The sequence below is a fragment of the Odocoileus virginianus genome, chromosome 15 (assembly GCF_023699985.2).
Source record: "Odocoileus virginianus isolate 20LAN1187 ecotype Illinois chromosome 15, Ovbor_1.2, whole genome shotgun sequence".
NCBI lineage: Eukaryota > Metazoa > Chordata > Mammalia > Artiodactyla > Cervidae > Odocoileus > Odocoileus virginianus.
Window position 1 is genome coordinate 61,898,907 of NC_069688.1, and position 17,444 is coordinate 61,916,350.

The window sequence follows — 17,444 nt, forward strand, 5'->3', positions numbered from 1 at the left end:
AAGACCACAAAGAATTGAGGGAAAAGCAAGGGCAAAGTTCCATCCTATTCCAAGGAAGTTGTAGAAGCCCTCACAGTCAGCCCTCAGAGCTCAGTTTCATCTGGAAAACCCCAAATTTTCCTGATTCCCTACTGAAGGCACAGGCTACAACTGAATTTCTAGATTGTGAATAGCAGTTTGCAAGCTGTGTTGTGTAACATCCCTGGCTTTCACCAATGACCTCATGACTTCCTGTGAAATTCTTTATTAAACAGAATCCAATTTAGTTCATAACAATTTAAATACTATTATATATGCCATAAACCACTTTGAGGGAGGGACAGAGCTATGGAGGAAAGAGCTGTGGGTGGGGGGACGGTGGGGAAGAAAAGGACCAGAATTTCCAAAGGTGTGGGAAAATTCTAGGCATAACACTTCCAAAAGAAAAGACTATAAATCACCTCCAGAAATGCAAAATTTGTGCATCATGCCTTGTTTGTATAAAGTAGAACAATTCAGATAACTCAACAATCACTTACTGAACACCTACTACACCCAGGAGATAGAGAGGACATTCCAAGACACACCTCAGCTCCTGGGATAACCTGAGAGGAGGGCTCCTAGCAGGGGCCATCAAGTTGGCCTCTTTTTTGGAGTTTCAGGTCAGGGAGAACTAGAAGACCCTCTCTGCTCAGATGCTGCAGCCTACTTTCAGCACAGCCTTGATAACTGCAGCCTTCAAGGGAGGTAAGGTTTTCCAGCACTCCCTTAGGGGCTAGGACCAATCGCCCGTGTCAGACCAGATTCAGGAGTAAAGCCTAGAAAAGCCTGCGATGCTTACTGACTCATTAGTAATATTCGTTTGTTCTTAAAGCTTTAGTTCTACTTAAACTGGGTGTGCTGGCTGAATTTTAATTCAAATGATCACATTCTCTTGCTCCTCAGCGCTGTGGAATCCTTCCAAATCCGGCCTGGAACGGTTAAGTCACTTTGTTTAACGGAACAGCTTTTGATGCATGTTGTTGTTTGAAAATTCTGAAACTGTAGTAACAGACCAAGCACACGGTCTCAGGAAACCGGAGAGTTCACAAGGCGCTTCCACCTCTTTTGGTGAAGTTACTGAACTTCCCCTCGTCGTGTGACGGCAAGTCTCACTTTTATAAATGTGTATCAGACACCAAATTAAGTCGCAAATCAAACATCCCTTTTAGTTATCAGGGTTATGAAAAGAAGTGTAAGAGCGAGAAGTGTTTTTATTTACTATTATTAAGAGAACTGAAGAGTTCACTTTGTTTTTGTTTCATCCAGGAGAGGTGGCAAACTCGGGTTTTGTTTGCTTGCTTCAGATACCAAATTAACTCACAAATCGAACATCCTTCTTGGTCATCAGGATTGTGAAAAGTGTAAAAGAGGTGTTTTTATTTACTATTATTAAGAGAACTGAAGCGCTGACTTTTTTGTTTGTTTCATCCCGAAGAGGTGGCAAACACCGGTTTTGCTTGCTTGCTTCAGATACCAAATTAACTCACAAATCAAACATCCCTCTTAGTCACCAGGACTGTGACAAGAAGAGGGAGAGGTGTCTTTATTTACTATTATTATTTTAAGAGGAGGACTGAAGAGTTCACGTTTTGTTTGTTTCATCCAGAAGAGGTGGCAAACTCGGGTTTTGCCTGCTTGCGCGTTTTCAACAACCGACAGACGCCCTCACAGGAATCGCCCACGAAAGCCGCCAGTCCGCACCGGCGGAGACCCCCCGGGCGCCCCGGCCCAGGCCCGGCGCGCTGAGGTGAACGCCACGCGGACGCCGCGGCTCTTTGTCGGCGGCGCGGCGCGGCGCGGCCCCTGCTCACGCCCCGCTCCCCTCACCCCCCGGCCCGCCCTTCCTCCTCCTGAGACCGCGGCCCGCGCTCACCGCCTTGAGGTCCAGCACGCCATCCTTGGCCTCCTGCAGCAGCGACACGAACTTGGCAGTGAGCAGCCCCAGGCTCTTCTCGTGCCGGCTGCTGCCGGGCCCGGGCGGCGCGCAGCTCGCGGGCTCGGCCGCCGCCATCGCGTCCCCGCGCTCCGCCACCTGCCGGGCCGGACCCGCGGCGGCCGAGGCCGTCGCCGCCCGCCGAGGGCGGGACAAGGGTTCGCGGGCTCCCGGCAGCTACAGGTGCGCGGCGCCCACCCGCCTGGGGCCTCCGCCCCTCCCCTCCCCTTCCCGAGCCCTGGGCAGCGACGAGGGGGCCGCGACCGGGGGGCGGAGTGAGAGCGCGAGCCGGCGCGCCGGGGGCGGGGCCCGCCTTTAAATGGCCGGAAGTGACGAGCGGCCCGCCGGCGCTGGGAAACTCGCTTCTCCGAAGGCGGGAGGGGAGGGCGAGGCGGGGGCGAGGCGGTATGGTGGGCGGGGTTATGGTGGGCGGGGAGAGGAGGGCGGGGCGATAGGGCGGGGTGTGAATGAGGGCGGGGCGACAGGGCGGTGGGGGGCAACGGGGGGAGTGGGGCGGGGCGACGGGGGGTGTGGGGCGGGGCGACGGGGGGTGTGGGGCGGGGCGACGGGGCGGGGTAGGGGGTGCGGTGGGGTGAAAGCGGGGGTTGCGGTGGGGCGACAGGGCGGGGCGGGAGGTGGATTCCAGGACTGGGAAAAGGGGCTTCAGTTCAGTTTAGTTCAGTCGCTCAGTCGTGTCCGACTCTTTGCTACCCCCTAGACTGCAGCTCGCCAGGCCTCCCTGTCCATCACCAACTCCCAGAGCTTACTCAAACTCATGTCCATTGAGTTGGTGATGCCATCCAACCATCTCATCCTCTGTCGTCCCCTTCTCCTCCCACTTTCAATCTTTCCCAGCACCAGGGTCTTTAACAATGGGTCAGTTCTTCGCATCAGGTGGCCAAAGTATTGGAATTCCAGCTTCAGCATCAGTCCTTCCAATGACTATTCAGGACTGATTTCCTTTAGGATGGACTGGTTGGATCTCCTTGCAGTCCAAGGGACTCAAGAGTCTTCTCCAACACCACAGTTCAAAAGCATCAATTCTTCGGCTCTCAGCTTTCTTTATAGTCCAACTTTCTGTTTAACATCAGTGATTTCCAATACCCTGTCTTCCAGGTTGCTGATCCATTCCTCTGTATTATTTAGTCTACTGTTGATTTCTTCTAGTGTATTTTTCACTTCAGTTTTTATATTCTTCATCTTTGGTTGTTATCTGTATTTTCTAACTCTGCTGTTAAATACTTCTAGTTCTGTACTAAGGAATTCCATTCTTTACCAAGTTCTTTGAGCATCTTTAAAATCATTCATCCTGAGTTCTTTCCAGGTCGATTGCCTATCTCCACTTCTTCTTCTGGTGTTTTATCTTGTTCCTTCATTTGGAACATGTTCCTCTGTCACTTTATTTTGCCTGACTTGATGTTTTATTTCTGTGTATTTGGTAGGTTGCTTATATTTCCCAACAGTAGCTTCTTGTAGGAGACACAGCTATGAGTCCCAGCAGTCTTCTCCCCTCTTGTCACAAGAGGTAAATGCTCTGGTGGTACCTCGATGTGGGCTGCTAGGGTCCTTCTGTTGTGTCAGGCTGACTACTGTGGGCAGTCTGCTAGGCTTGGTTAGTCCCTGGTCCATCTGGTGGCCGGGCCCTGCCTTGTGTGGAGGCTGCTGACCATTGGTTGTTGAGACCAGGTCATGAGGTAAGCTGGCTGCAGAAGCTCACTCACCAGTGCAGTGGGCTGGGTCAGGTTCCAGGAGACCCTAGGGTTGGTTACTGCCCACTGGTGGGTGAGGCCATGTCTTGGGGCTGATGCTAACCTTTTCATAGGCATAACCACATCCCGAGGTCCACTTGCAGGGCCCGTGGAGTCCCAGAGCTGTTACTGGATAGCACTGGTTACTGATGCCCCTCTAATGTGTTCTGTGTGGGCCTGCTGGTGGGCGAGGCCAAGGCCCCCCAGTCCCAGGGCTCGTGCTGGACTGTTGGTGGGTGGACTGGGCTCATCGACTGTGGGGGTTGTTGTCCTGGGGTTAGGATTAGCCCTCTGGCCTCTGAGGCTTGGTTCCAAGGCAGGCTCACTGGTGGGCAGGACCAGGTGCCTGCTCATTGGTATTGGTGACTGAGGGCTGGTGGGTAGGGGCAGGGCTGGGTCCTGAGGCTTATGAGCTAGAGGGAAGGTTCCAAGTGGGCACTTGGCCAGCAGCAGTGTCCATGGGGTAGAAATGAACTCCCTAGAATGGCTTCTGCCAGTGCCTAGGTCCCTAGGGCGAGTTCCAGTTGCCTCCTCCCTCTCCAGGGAACTCTCCCAAGATCCCCATGTAGGTCTGACCCAGGCTCCTTTCAAACCCTGCTTCTGCACCGGGTCCCGAGTGTATGAGAGTTTGTGCACACCCTCCAACAGTGGGGTCATTTTTATGTTTCTCTACCTTGGAGACTGTCTCTGCTGGCCCTCCTGGGTGTCCCCAGTGTGCTCTCCTCTCATCACCCAAAGGCTAGGGGCCAGCTGGTCCCAGGAAAGTGTCTGCCCTGCATGCGCGGACTCAGCCTGCAGGCTTTGGGACTTTAGCTTTCTTACTTCCGCTATCTGTGTCCGGTAGTTAAGGCTGGTCTAGAGGCTTGTGCTTATTTAACTTGTATGCAGAGTACATCATGAGAAAGGCTGGGCTGGAGGAAGCACAAGCTGGAATCAAGACTGCCAGGAGAAATATCAATAACCTCGGATATGCAGATGACATCACCCTTATGGCAGAAAGTGAAGAAGAACTAAAGAGCCTCTTGATGAAAGTGAAAGAGGAGAGTGAAAAAGTTGGCTTAAAACTCAACATTCAGAAAACTAAGATCATGGCATCTGGTCCCATCACTTCATGGAAAATAGATGAGGAAACAGTGGAAACAGTGTCAGACTTTAATCACTGCAGATGGTGACTGCAGCTATGAAATTAAAAGACGCTTGCTCCTTTGAAGAAAAGTTATGACCCACCTAGACAGCATATTAAAAAACAGAGCCATTACTTTACCAACAAAGGTCCATCTAGTCAAGGCTATGTTTTTTCCAGTAGTCACGTATGGATGTGAGAGTTGGACTATAAAGAAAGCTAAGTGCTGAAGAATCGATGCTTTTGAACTGTGGTGTTGGAGAAGACTCCTGAGAGTCCCTTGGATTGCAAGGAGATCCAACCAGTCCATCCTAAAGGAGATCAGTCCTGGACGTTCACTGGAAGGACTGATGCGGAAGCTGAAACCCCAATACATTGGCCACTTGATACAGAGAACTGACTCATTTGAAAAGACCCTGATTGCTGGAAATGATTGAAGGCAGGAGGAGAAGGGGATGACAGAGAATGAGATGGTTGGATGGCATCACCGACTCAATGGAAATGAATTTGAGTAAACTCTGAGAGTTGGTGATGGACAGGGAGGCCTGGCGTGCTTCAGTCCATGGGGTCCCAACAAGTCCGACATGACTGAATGACTGAACTGACTGACTGAGAGGCTTGTGCAGGCTTCTGCGCAGGAGAGGCTGGTAACTACCCCTTGTGGGTGGAGCTGGGTCTTGGCTCCATGGTGGGCAAGACCATGACTAGGGGTGTGTCTAGAGGTGGCTGTGGGCTCAGGAAGTCTGTCTGCTGACAGGTGTTGTTTGGCCTGAGGCATTCCATCACTAGAGTCTACAAGCTGTTGGGTGGGGCCAGGTCTACAGATCCAAGCAAGATGTCTGCCTCCAGTGAATTCACGTAGATGAACACTGCCCTGTGACTCTGCCATCAGTATGTATGTCCCCAGGGCGGGGCAGAGCTGCCCCTTGCCTCCCTAAGAAACCCTCCAAGACCAGCAGGTAGGTCTGGTCTTCAGTTCAGTTCAGTTGCTCAGTCGTGTCCGACTCTTTGTGACCCCATGAACCGCAGCACGCCAGGCCTCCCTGTCCATCACCAACTCCTGGAGTTTACTCAAACTCATGTCCATCGAGTCGGTGATGCCATCCAGCCATCTCATCCTCTGTTGTCCCCTTCTCCTCCTGCCCACAATCCCTCCCAGCATCAGGGTCTTTTCCAATGAGTCAGCTCTTCACATGAGGTGGCCAAAGTACTGGAGTTTCAGCTTCAGCATCAGTCCTTCCAATGAACACCAGGACTGATCTCCTTTAGGATGGACTGGTTGGATCTCCGTGCAGTCCAAGGGACTCTCAAGAATCTTCTTCAACACTACAGTTCAAAAGCATCAATTCTTCGGCACTCAGCTTTCTTCACAGTCCAACTCTCATATCCATATATGACCACTGGAAAAACCATAGCCTTGACTAGACGACCTTTGTTGGCAAAGTAATGTCTCTGCTTTTTAATGTTATCTAGGTTGGTCATAACTTTCCTTCCAAGGAGTAAACGTCTTTTAATTTCATGGCTGCAATCACCATCTGCAGTGATTTTGGAGCCCCCCAAAATAAAGTCTGACACTGTTTCCACTGTTTCCCATCTATTTCCCATGAAGTGATGGGACCGGATGCCGTGATCTTAGTTTTTTGAATGCTGAGCTTTAAGCCAACTTTTTCACTCTCCTCTTTCACTTTCATCAAGAGGCTTTTTAGTTCCTCTTCACTTTCTGCTGTAAGGGTGGTGTCTGGCCTTGGCACCTGTCAAATTGCTGCTTTCTCTGTTGGTCCTGGTACACATGAGATTTTTGAAGTCTCTGTTTCTCCCCAACCCTGTGAAGCTTCTGCAGTCAAGCCTCAGTGGTCTGCAAAGCTGAATGCTCTGGGGGTTCCTCTTCCTGGTGCTGCACTCCCAGCCTGGGGGCTCTGATGAGGGGCTCAGAGCTCTCACTCCTGTGGGAGAACCTCTGTAATACAATCATCCTCTAGTTTGTGGGTGGCCCACCTTGTGGGTATGAGATTTGATTATGTCATGGGTCTGCCTCTCCTGCCAGTCTCATTTGGTTCCTTCTTTATGTCTTTAGCTGTGGAGATTTTCTGGTAGGGTTCAGTCTTTTTAAGTGATGGTTATTCTGCAGAATGTTGTGATTCTGGGGTGCTCCTGAGAGGAGGTGAGCTTAGGTTCCCTCAACTCTGCCATCTTGACTGCTTTTCTCCTGTAGTTTTCTAGTTAAGTTTTTAAATGAGGAAGTGTGAGTTTTCTAGCTTTTCCTTTTTGAAGATTGTTTTGGCCCAGATTCCTTGAATTTCTATATGGATTTGAGAGACATGTTGTCAATTTATGCAAATAAGTCCGCTAGCTGAGATTTTGGTGGGGATTGCATTTAATCTGTAGATGAATTTGGGGGAGAATTACCATTTTGTCAATATTAAGTCTTCTAACCCATGAATATTGTCTCTTTTCAATAATGTTTTGTAGTTTTCAGAGTATGAGATTTGAACTTTTGTTAAATATAAACCTAGGAATTTAATGTTTAAACTTTATTGTCAGTGGAATTAAAAAAAAATTTAAGCACTTTATTAAGGCATGATTGACATGTAAAAGCTGTACATATTTAATTTACACAATTTGATGAGTGGGAATATGTATACACATGAAATTATGACCATCATAAGGAAACATATTTGCTTCCAAAGTTTCCTCCCACTCTTACTGTTATTTCTTTGTATTCATTCTTGATTCTAGTCATTTAAGCCTTTTTCCCTTCATTAATCTAGCTCAAGATTTGTCTATTTTTCAAAGTCAAAAATTTAGGTGCATTTTTTTTCTATTCATTAATTTTTGCTATAATTTTTCTTTTTTTTTTTTTGTTTGTTTTGGCTTTAGTTTGCTCCTTTTTCCCCTGTATCTCATAGATGGAGGGGCTTCCCTGGTAGCTCAGATGGTAAAGAATCCACCTGCAATTCAGGAGACCAGGGTTCCATCCCAGGGTTGAAAGATTCCCTTGGAGAAGGGAAAGGCTACCCACTCCAGTATTCTTGCCTGGAGGATTCCATGGACAGAGGAGCCTGCTGGGCTGTTGTACATGGGATCGCAGAGTTGGTCACGACTGAGTGACTAACATTATAGGTGGAAGGTTAGGATGTTGACCTCAAATATTTCTTCTTTTTTAATATAGTTGCTTGCAGATAAAAATTTCCTAATTATTTTAGCTACATCTCATATTTTCTATTTCCATTCGCCTCAAAGGATTTTTCTAATTTCATGATATATTCTTTGATCCAGTAGTTGTTCATTTCCACACTGTAAATTCCCCAAACTTGTTACTCTTTTCTAATTTCAGTTCACTGTGTTCAGAGAGCATACTTTGTGTGATTTCAATAATTCCAAATCCACTGAGGCTTGCTTTTTGATCTTGTATCTCATCTATACTGTAGAAGGTTCCAGGTGCACTTTGGAAGGACGTGAAGATTCTGTTCTTAAAGTGTTCTGCAGTTGTCTGTGAGGCCTCGTAGGCTGTGTTGTTGAGGTCTTCCATTCTCTAGCCGATCTTCTGCCTCATTGTTCTGTCCGTTGTTGAAAGTGGAGTATTCTTACTGTTTCTTTGACTGCCCTGGGCCTTTGTTGCCGTGCATGGGGTTTAAGCTGCAGGGAGCGGGGTCTGCTCTCCAGTCGCAGTGCATGGGCTTCTCTTGTTTCAGACCATGATGGACTCAAAGTGCACAGGCTTAGCGGTAGCAGCATTTGGGCTGAAGTAGCCGTGTTCACCAACTCCAGAGCACAGGCGTGTGGGCGTAGGTGACCTGTGGCACATGGGATCTTCCTGGTCCAGGGATCAAACCTGTGTTCCCTGCGTGGCAGGTCAGTTCTTTACCACTGGACCACCACGGAGGTTCTGTGTTCCTGTTGAATAGCCTTGTCCCTCACCGCACCCACTGCCTTCAAGTCTTTGTTCAGTTTTTCTTCATGAGTTTTGGGAATATGTTGTTAGGGGTATCCATGTATATACCTATTCTTCTTGATGAATTGACAGTTTCATCTCTTTTCTTCTAGTATAATTTTTTACTCTATTTTGTCTGATATTAGTAGAGCTACTCTTTTTTTTTTGTTTCTCTTATGGTCGCTGTCTACTGTCTTATGGTCGATTTTTTCATCATTTTACTGATATTTCCAATCTGTTTGCATATTTGAAAGTGTTATATAGTTGGATCTTGTTTTCCTATCTATTCTTTTGATTGGATCACTTAATCCAGTCACACTTAATGTAATTATTGATGTAAATTATGCAAATTAAAAAATTTACCGTGGCCATTTTACTGTTTTCCGTCTTATCTTTACTGCATTTAAAAATTGCTTAATACTTTATTGCTTTTTCCTACTTTCATTATTACACAAATACTTTCTAGTGTAATGTTTTAATTTGCTCTGGCTATTTTTTGGCTATATATTCTGAGTTACATCCTTAATGGCTTCACCAGTTTATATATACAACAGATTTGTACTGACCCAATTTCAGTGAAATGTAGAAATGTTTCTATTTAGTTCTATTTCCTTCCTCTTTTTGTTATGAAACTGGTTGTTGTATATAAAGTCTAAGTAGGACAGCAAACATATATTCATAGTTAAACTAATTTTCATATTTACAACTCATTATTGTCCCTTGTTCCTATGGGTTTCAAGTTATACTATCTCCTATTTCCTTACTTCCCAATACAGCTTTGCTTCCATCCACCTTTGTGCTGATATGGAGAAATGTTACATTTTGTTTTACTCCTAATAATACAATTATATACATTATTTTATATATTTTGATTCTTTAATCAGTTATGGGATGAAGGGAAAATATGAATTTATATTTTTTTATAATTATATATTTTGCTTTGTGTTTCTTTCTTCTTCTCATGTTTATTCAAATTACTCTCTAGGGTCACATTCTGAAAGGATGTGAAGTAAGAACTTCCTTCAGCCTTTTTCGTTAAGGTGGGTCTGGTAGGAACATATTTCCCAGCTGTTGCCTGAGAATGACTTAATTTTGGCTTCATTTGAAAGAGTTTTGCTGGATATAGAATTCTTAGCTGATTTTTTTGTTGTTGAAAAACTCTTGTCAGCCCACTGCATCTAGTGTGTTTTGCATTTTATTTTGAAGGATAATTTTGTTGGATGTAGAATTCTCAGCTTACTGTTATTTCCTGTACCTAAAATATGTCCTTCTCTGCCTTCTAGTCTCCATTACGTCTCATGAGAAATTTCTCAACTGTTAACTATTCCTTTACATTAAATCATGTTTTCTTGCTACTTTCAAGATTTCCCCCAACAGTTTGACTGTGTCTAGGTGTGGTTCTCTTTGTGTTTATTAATCCTGGGTTTTACTGAAGTTCTTGAACATGTAGGTTCATCTTTTTCATCAAATTAAGGAAGGTTCCAGCTATTATTTTCCCCAATGTTTCTTGTCCTCCCATCCCCCTAGAGGCTCCTATTACATGTGCTGATATGCTTGATGTCCCACAGATTTCAGTATAAACCTTGCCTATAATAAATGGGGCCTTCTCTTTACATTTTTTTCTGATTGCATTTAATTTTAAAAATCATAGTTCACTGGCTATTAGTTAGAGTTTGGTATTATGTTCTCTTTCTTTCAGAAATAGTAAGGAGAATAGTATTCAGATCTTTGTTCTGTATACACAGGAACGTAAGAGATGACAAAATTGAAATAGGAGTAAATGAACTGATATGAAATGGAATATAAGTGTTTTAAGTTGTAAAATATGAATTCGCCTCATAAACTAACTAAAAAGGAGTCATTATGAGTGATGTGGAAACATACATATGCATTCTTAAAAATACCACATCTCTTATACAGATTTAAAATACTTTTTGGCTACACTTATGAGCATTTTAAAAGAATGGAGCTACCTCAACTAAAGGACAACCAATAAGTATAATTAGTTCATCCACACAGTAAGGTTAACAGTATTAAAATACTTTCCCTCATGTAGTCAAAAGACTAAATTTTCATTAACATTCTTATAGGCAAATGTGTAATGACCAGACAATGTATATAGCACAGAAACAAGAAAAAGTGTTTTAAGTCTAGTTATTTTGATAGGTTTTTCTAATACACATAATTGTCAACAATTTATTATAAAAAAACCTACATATACAATGAATACTTGATCAGAAGCCTTCTAAAATATCATCAGAATGAAATGTGTAGAAAGAGACATTTCAAAGTCACAGCAGTTGCTACTGTTACAGTATTTAATCACTTTTACAACAGGCCTGCCGGTCCATTTCAAATCAATTCTTCTCAGAACCATCAAATTTCTTGCTGAATTTGACTTAGAGCAAAAGCAAGTTGCTTAATTTTTGTTTCCATTGCTTTTTTGTTCTTGCATGTTTCTTCCAGAAGTCCACGCATTTCTTCTTCAACTCGATGAACCTAAATCAATATGTACATTTTATAACATTTAAATTTCTCAGTGAAAATGCATTTTAAAAAATGGAGAAAGTAAATTTAGTTGTATACATTTTATAGTTTGTGATGTGATATTCATTTAAAGAGGTTAATAAAATGTTAACCTATTCAAATACTAAAATGGAAAACAATGTCATACTGTATACAAAATATTCACATGTGTACCATCCATTTATTTCTCATAGGCTCTTGTAATGAACACATGGTAATTTAACTCTATTTTGTAGTTCAGAAAACTTGTTCAAGGTTGTGGTGCTTCTCAGTAGCATATTTGGATGAAACCTAGTCTTCTGACTTAATCTTCTGACTTAACTGCTTTCACATTCATAAGCAGTTATGAATGTCAAATCATGACTCTTGACTTATCCTTACAAACTTTCAAAACTGAAATCACCTCCCTTCCCAAAGAAACTCTTTAAACGCTGCATTTCTAAAACTGCTGCTGGTGGTTAAACATTATCATCTTTTTGAGAGATAATTTTATGAGTTACTGTTAATCCATATTTATTCTCCTAGGATTCTACGTATTTGATACTATTAATTTCTGCTTGAAACATTCTCTCCTATTATACAACATTCCTGAGTGTACTAGCAATATAGTCATCCCTATCTGTCTACTTCCCTCTTCCTAATCTCTAACATAGACTTCTTTTTTTCTTCTAAAAATTAACATTTCTCCTAACTTAAATGATCACTTGTATGTGATGCCTTTCTTCATGATTACCACATTTAAACTTTGGTGCCATTTTTCTAATTCCCTAACAAACACCTCCCTATGATATTACATCATACTGTAAGATGTCCAAAATCAAGCACAGTATTTTGCTTTGAGCTAAAGCTCTAATGTCATATCTTATTTAATAATACCTAGTGTAATCTTGTTCAACACTCAGTAGATTTTAAATATCTGAAAAAAACCACTGAACTGAAATAAAGAACTAAACTGTGAACAAATTGTACTTCTTTATTAATTGTGATTATTTTCAAAGATGTAATTCCCGCTTTCTGGTTATACAGACTCCTTTAATGTCATTTAACTACACAACCTTGATTATAAAATATGAAGTATTCTTTCCTTTTCTATTAACTCTTTCCTTCTCTAGTGGCTGATTTCTGAATTTCCAGTCTTAAAGATATGTGTTTCTTATTAACACTTCAAAATCAGGGGAAAATGAAAGTTCATAACTGTCTCAATGAGTGGACCTCAACAGTGGAGTCACACGAGAATCACCTGTTGAGTTTTAAAAACATCTAGGTTTGAACCTAGTCTTGGTGAATCAAAGTCTTGAGGGGAAAGCTCATACATAAGTATTATTAAAAAGCTTCGTAAGTTAATTCTGATGTTTCCCTGTCATTTAGTATCATCCTAAACCCATTCCTTTGGCAACAAGAAACTTGACAGGCTGAACCCTAAAATTCATAATAAAACAATCCTTGAGAACTTGTCCAAGGCAGTAACAGATTGTACTTAATACATTCACATTCTCACCTTGCCTATGTGTAACCAAAAGGGCTTCCAGTTGAAATTGGTGAGGGATATATAGATTTTTAGCCAGAGCTCATGGAGCAGGTGCATATCAGGATCAAATTTATAATCTTGGTTTCATTAAAATTCTGTTCTACAACTAATCTAGGTATTACCAACATGTTGGTCTGGCTTCATGATTGTATTAGTAATATTCATATCTATTTTGGTCATTAAATCATGCTGCCTTTTCTCCTTATCACTGTTGAAGATACAATTTACTTAGCTATAACAATTTAATACTGATTATCAAAGTGAATTTTACTTACGGTACCTTTAAGTTTGCAGTATCAATACATTTCTGTTTTTCATTTGCCAGTTGTATTATTTCATTTTGATGAGCTTCAACAATTGCATCAACTTGTTTCTTAAAGGCATCATCCATACTATGAAGCTTTTCCATTGCATCCCTTAAAAACAAAACAAAACCACATATCTACCTGGATGTATAAAAATTAGGATTTTTTGTTTTTTACATGGAAGCACTCATTCATATTTTAATGGAAGCATAACTCCATTGAATAGCAAAAGACTACCTTGGGTAACTAAAGTTATAAGTAGTTCATCATCCAACAGAATCTGTTAGTACCAGTTTAGAGTAGGGTAACATAAGTGGAAGTTTGTTACATTATCCTCTGAAAGTTAGGATACATGGTTCTCACTTATTGTGAGTCTAAGGATATGCTTTATAAGCATCTTCACAGATGCTACTATCAATTTTTTTTTCTCCATGTATTAGCAGTATGATAATAATTTACAATGCAGGTTCAAGTTTATAATCATATGTCTGATTTTCCTATGTTTATGCTTATCAGATAAAACCCTATGTTAATAAACATAAACAGCATTTACAAAATTTCACTGCTAAATGTTTATTACAGGCAAAATACCCATTTCTTAATATTAAATATGAATAATTTTATTAGAAACGTTAAGCTCATAATGAACAAGCTTCCTGGTTTTGGCACAGCCCACTGCAATAGCGGACTGAACATTAGGACCGAAACTGTGCTCCTGGGCATGGAAGCCTTTCTGTGTCCCCCGTTTCCTGTTTGCAGGGGATAGACTCCAGCCTCCAAGACGTTCCCGGAGTTTCAACGGGTAGATACGAAGAGTCGCTTATCAGGGAAGGGAGGGACGCAAAGATCAGGGAGAAGACCACCTTAGGCCTGGTCAAAGGAGCACAGGCCCCGCACAGACCCCACTCTTCACAGCAGCTCCACCCCTGAGCCACTGCCGTGCTGCCGCTGCTGCTGAGTCGCTGCAGTCGTGGCCGACTCTGTGCGGCCCCAGAGACGGCAGCGCAGGCTCCCCCGTCCCTGGGATTCTCCAGGCGAGAACACTGGAGTGGGCTGCCATTTCCTTCTCCAGTGCATGAAAGTGAAAAGTGAAAGGGAAGTCGCTCAGTCGTGTCCAACTCTTAGCGACCCCATGGACTGCAGCCCACCAGGTTCCTCCGTCCATGGGATTTTCCAGGCAAGAGCACTGGAGTGGGGTGCCCCTGCCTTCTCTGGAACCACTGCTATAAAACTCAGCAAATCCTCCCACACTGGGACACAGGTTTTGAGGCACAAGCCTGCTGCGTCCCCCTTTGCCGGGCAAAGCAACAACGCGATCCTTTTCTACGTCACCCAAAACTCTCTCTCTGACACTTCGTTGGGCACAGGTGCAGGGAGACTGAACTTTCAGCATTAGGATCATGAATCAAAAGCCTTTCTTTTATTCCTGTTGCAACATTTGGTAACTATGTGACCAAGGGCAAGTTCACAACCTCTGGATTTAAAGTCTGTCAACTATAACACAATAATCCTGCCTGTTTGGCTAACCTCACAGCATTCCTGCTGAGTTCAAAGTAAGATATAAGTAAAAAATCAATTTATATATTATAAAAAGCTATGCAAATACAATCTTTCTTATGAACAATGATTTACTTATTTTATTAAAATTCCATTAAATTAAAAATCATACCTACCAATCTCAGTCATAATAGCATTAAGGTAAAAACCAGGCCTTTTTATTGTTTTGCTCTTAAAACCACAATAAACAATATAAGAGATTCTAAAAATTGTCAGGCTTTATGGTTTTTATTAAGTTTAGGAACTTCCAGTTATATGAAATGACTTTGTCTTTTAGGATCAAAAGGACTTCATACTGCAAAGCTGTGAGCAGCAGGAAAGAAAATAGACTCTAAGTCGATGTTTCGTTGCATTCATGTTTGGTTGTAAAGCAAAGTATAACAGGGTCCATTAGCAGACAACTGACTGTATTATCAATTAAAACTTCTGGGGTGTATAATAACACCTTTCACCTTTTCATTTACATTGAGTTAAAATATGAAAAACCAAATTTTGAGGTTCTATTAGATTTGATATAATGGGGAACCTACCTCTATATGAAATTTTGGGGCTACCTACATGCCACATTATCTACACCATTCTATATTTTGACATGAGAACTGGTCACTAAACCATGCTACCAATTTTCTAGGTGAGTTAACTTTAAATTATTTTAACAAGTCTAGTCATATAGTTTATAAGGTAAAACCCTCATTTCCTCTACAGTATTTTATAAAATCCATACAACAATGGCATATGTGTATAGATTTTCTTCCCCTTACTTAAAATCAGCTCTCATCCTCAGCTGGTGCAGGCTAACTGCTACCAACATCTGTTTTAGATTCTTCAGGAGCTCTCTGTCCCTGGTAGTCAGTGATTGTTTTCCTCTAAACTTCACATTTTGTTGTTTAGTCGCTAAGTTGTGTCCAACTCTTTGCAACTCCGTGGACTGCCAGGCTCCTCTGTCCATGCGATTCTCCAGCCAAGACTACAGGAGTGGGTTGTTATTTCCTTCTCCAGGGGATCGTCCCAACCCAGGGATTGAACCCATATTCTTTAGTGCTGAACCACCAGGGAAGCCAAAACTCCACACACAACTCCACATACAACAGCTAAAAATATTAGCTGTTCCCATTCAAACAGAATTTGAAAACAATAATTCTAGTAATAAAAACTAAATATTTATATAGCAATTATTATGCATCAGTCACTATTTAAATGCTAAATAGCTCATACAAATCATATACATACATAAATACTCATATATACAAAGTTTAAACTTTCATCAAATATTAAGGAGGAACTATTATCATCTTCATTTTATAGATGGAATGGAAACTAAGTACTTGGGAAATAACTATGTCCAAAATGTTTTTACCCTCCTCATGCCTACCCATCCCAATTCAGTTTTCTTTAAAGATATCCCACATACTTAAGGACTTAATGCTTACTTTTGTAGTTCGATACTTCTGTCTCTTTCCGCTTTAAGTTTTCTTTCTTTGTTTTCAAAGTTTTCTTTCACTTCTTTTACTTGCATTTCAAGATGACACAGAAGTTCTCCTTTATCATGCCACTTCTGATTAAGTGTACTAATATGAAAAGAAATAATTTTAAAAATGGTTACATGAAATTATTAAGCCACATGTTATTTCTCAATAGGAAATACTATATAATACCTGTAAGCTTTTCTGATTTCATCAAGTTCTAATTCCTTTACTTTCAACTGCTGTTTTAGTTTTTCTTTTCTTTCATTGTGTCTTTCTAGTTTCTCAACTATTTCATCCAGTTGTGAAGATTTTTCTTCAAGTTGTTCTTGAGTACATTTTTGTATTTCAGTGATTTTTTCATGTAATATTTTGATTTGTTCCTCTTTTTCCTGTAAACACTTCATTTTTACAGAAAATAAATCATCATTAAAAAAATAATTATTTTTCTTAATCTTAAATATCTTATTTCCAAATTCAATATGGTTTAAAATTATTATAAAAACTACAGATTAAAAAATAAATTGAACGTTCAGTGAATGTTTTAGAAAAGATTTCTACAGAACATTTTAAAAATCACAATCAATACGGAATAGCACCACTACTTTGTTTTAAATGTCATTAAGAATGATACACTATCCACACTTTTTATTTCATTACGTTACAACCAACCACACAAAGGGAGTACAGGGGAAGAAAAACAGTGCAATGACAATTTTATTAACACGGAATACAGCAAAGATTGATATTCACGATGCATGTATGACATAAAATACTATTTCTACTCTGCTAAACAAGTGTCTTCTGCATTAGAGTGAACAAATACTTTAAAGTATGATTCCATCACTATTGAAATGTCTCATGAAAATAGGCTCTACATTCCCCCAAACCTCCTTTCACCGTATCTTCTGTCCTGTGAGGCCGGCTGTATCCTCTATTTGCATACAACAAATCAGGATTAATCAAAGATCAACTACCTTCGGCACTGTTAAATGTTTGCAGGCACTGGGCCTCATCTGATTTATTTATGCCAACGACCGTATCTGCTTTAGCGGGGCATGGCTGGCTGGATGGAACCCTGTAACATCAACTAGCGGTATCAGTCTCCACAAGTGAGAAAAAATGAAATTAGCAGTTCCTGTTTTCATCCTGTTTCCCCTGCCCTACCTTGCCTTTTTTCCCCTTTTGGGAAGATGATGGAGGCAAACAAATACTGAATGAGGCTAATTTAGGAATGAATTCATCAGTATTTTAGAAAATGTGGTTCAATTCCTCAGTGTGTTATACATCTAAAAATTCTAAGCAACGA

General features: G+C 41.6%; 2 protein-coding genes across 8 annotated transcripts in view; both read right to left on the reverse strand.

Moving 5' to 3' along the window:
• E2F5 (E2F transcription factor 5) overlaps positions 1-2,250 on the reverse strand; it is a 30,514-nt gene extending 28,264 nt beyond the window's left edge. The window contains exon 1 of the mRNA XM_070477441.1: positions 1,895-2,250. Coding sequence (XP_070333542.1) covers positions 1,895-2,032 — 138 coding nt within the window. The 5' untranslated portion in view covers positions 2,033-2,250. The remainder of the gene's footprint in view (positions 1-1,894) is intronic.
• Positions 2,251-10,910: 8,660 nt separating this feature from the next.
• LRRCC1 (leucine rich repeat and coiled-coil centrosomal protein 1) overlaps positions 10,911-17,444 on the reverse strand; it is a 39,732-nt gene continuing 33,198 nt past the window's right edge. For 6 of the 7 annotated variants that reach the window (XM_070477445.1, XM_020884588.2, XM_020884589.2 and 3 more), the window contains 4 exons: positions 16,328-16,536; positions 16,103-16,240; positions 13,091-13,226; positions 10,911-11,255 (listed from right to left, as the gene is read on the reverse strand). In XM_070477445.1, the coding sequence (XP_070333546.1) occupies positions 11,133-11,255; positions 13,091-13,226; positions 16,103-16,240; positions 16,328-16,536 (606 nt within the window). In that variant the 3' untranslated portion in view covers positions 10,911-11,132. Of the gene's footprint in view, positions 11,256-13,090; positions 13,227-16,102; positions 16,241-16,327; positions 16,537-17,444 lie in introns of those variants that run through there. The other variant, XM_020884590.2, reaches the window with a different exon arrangement.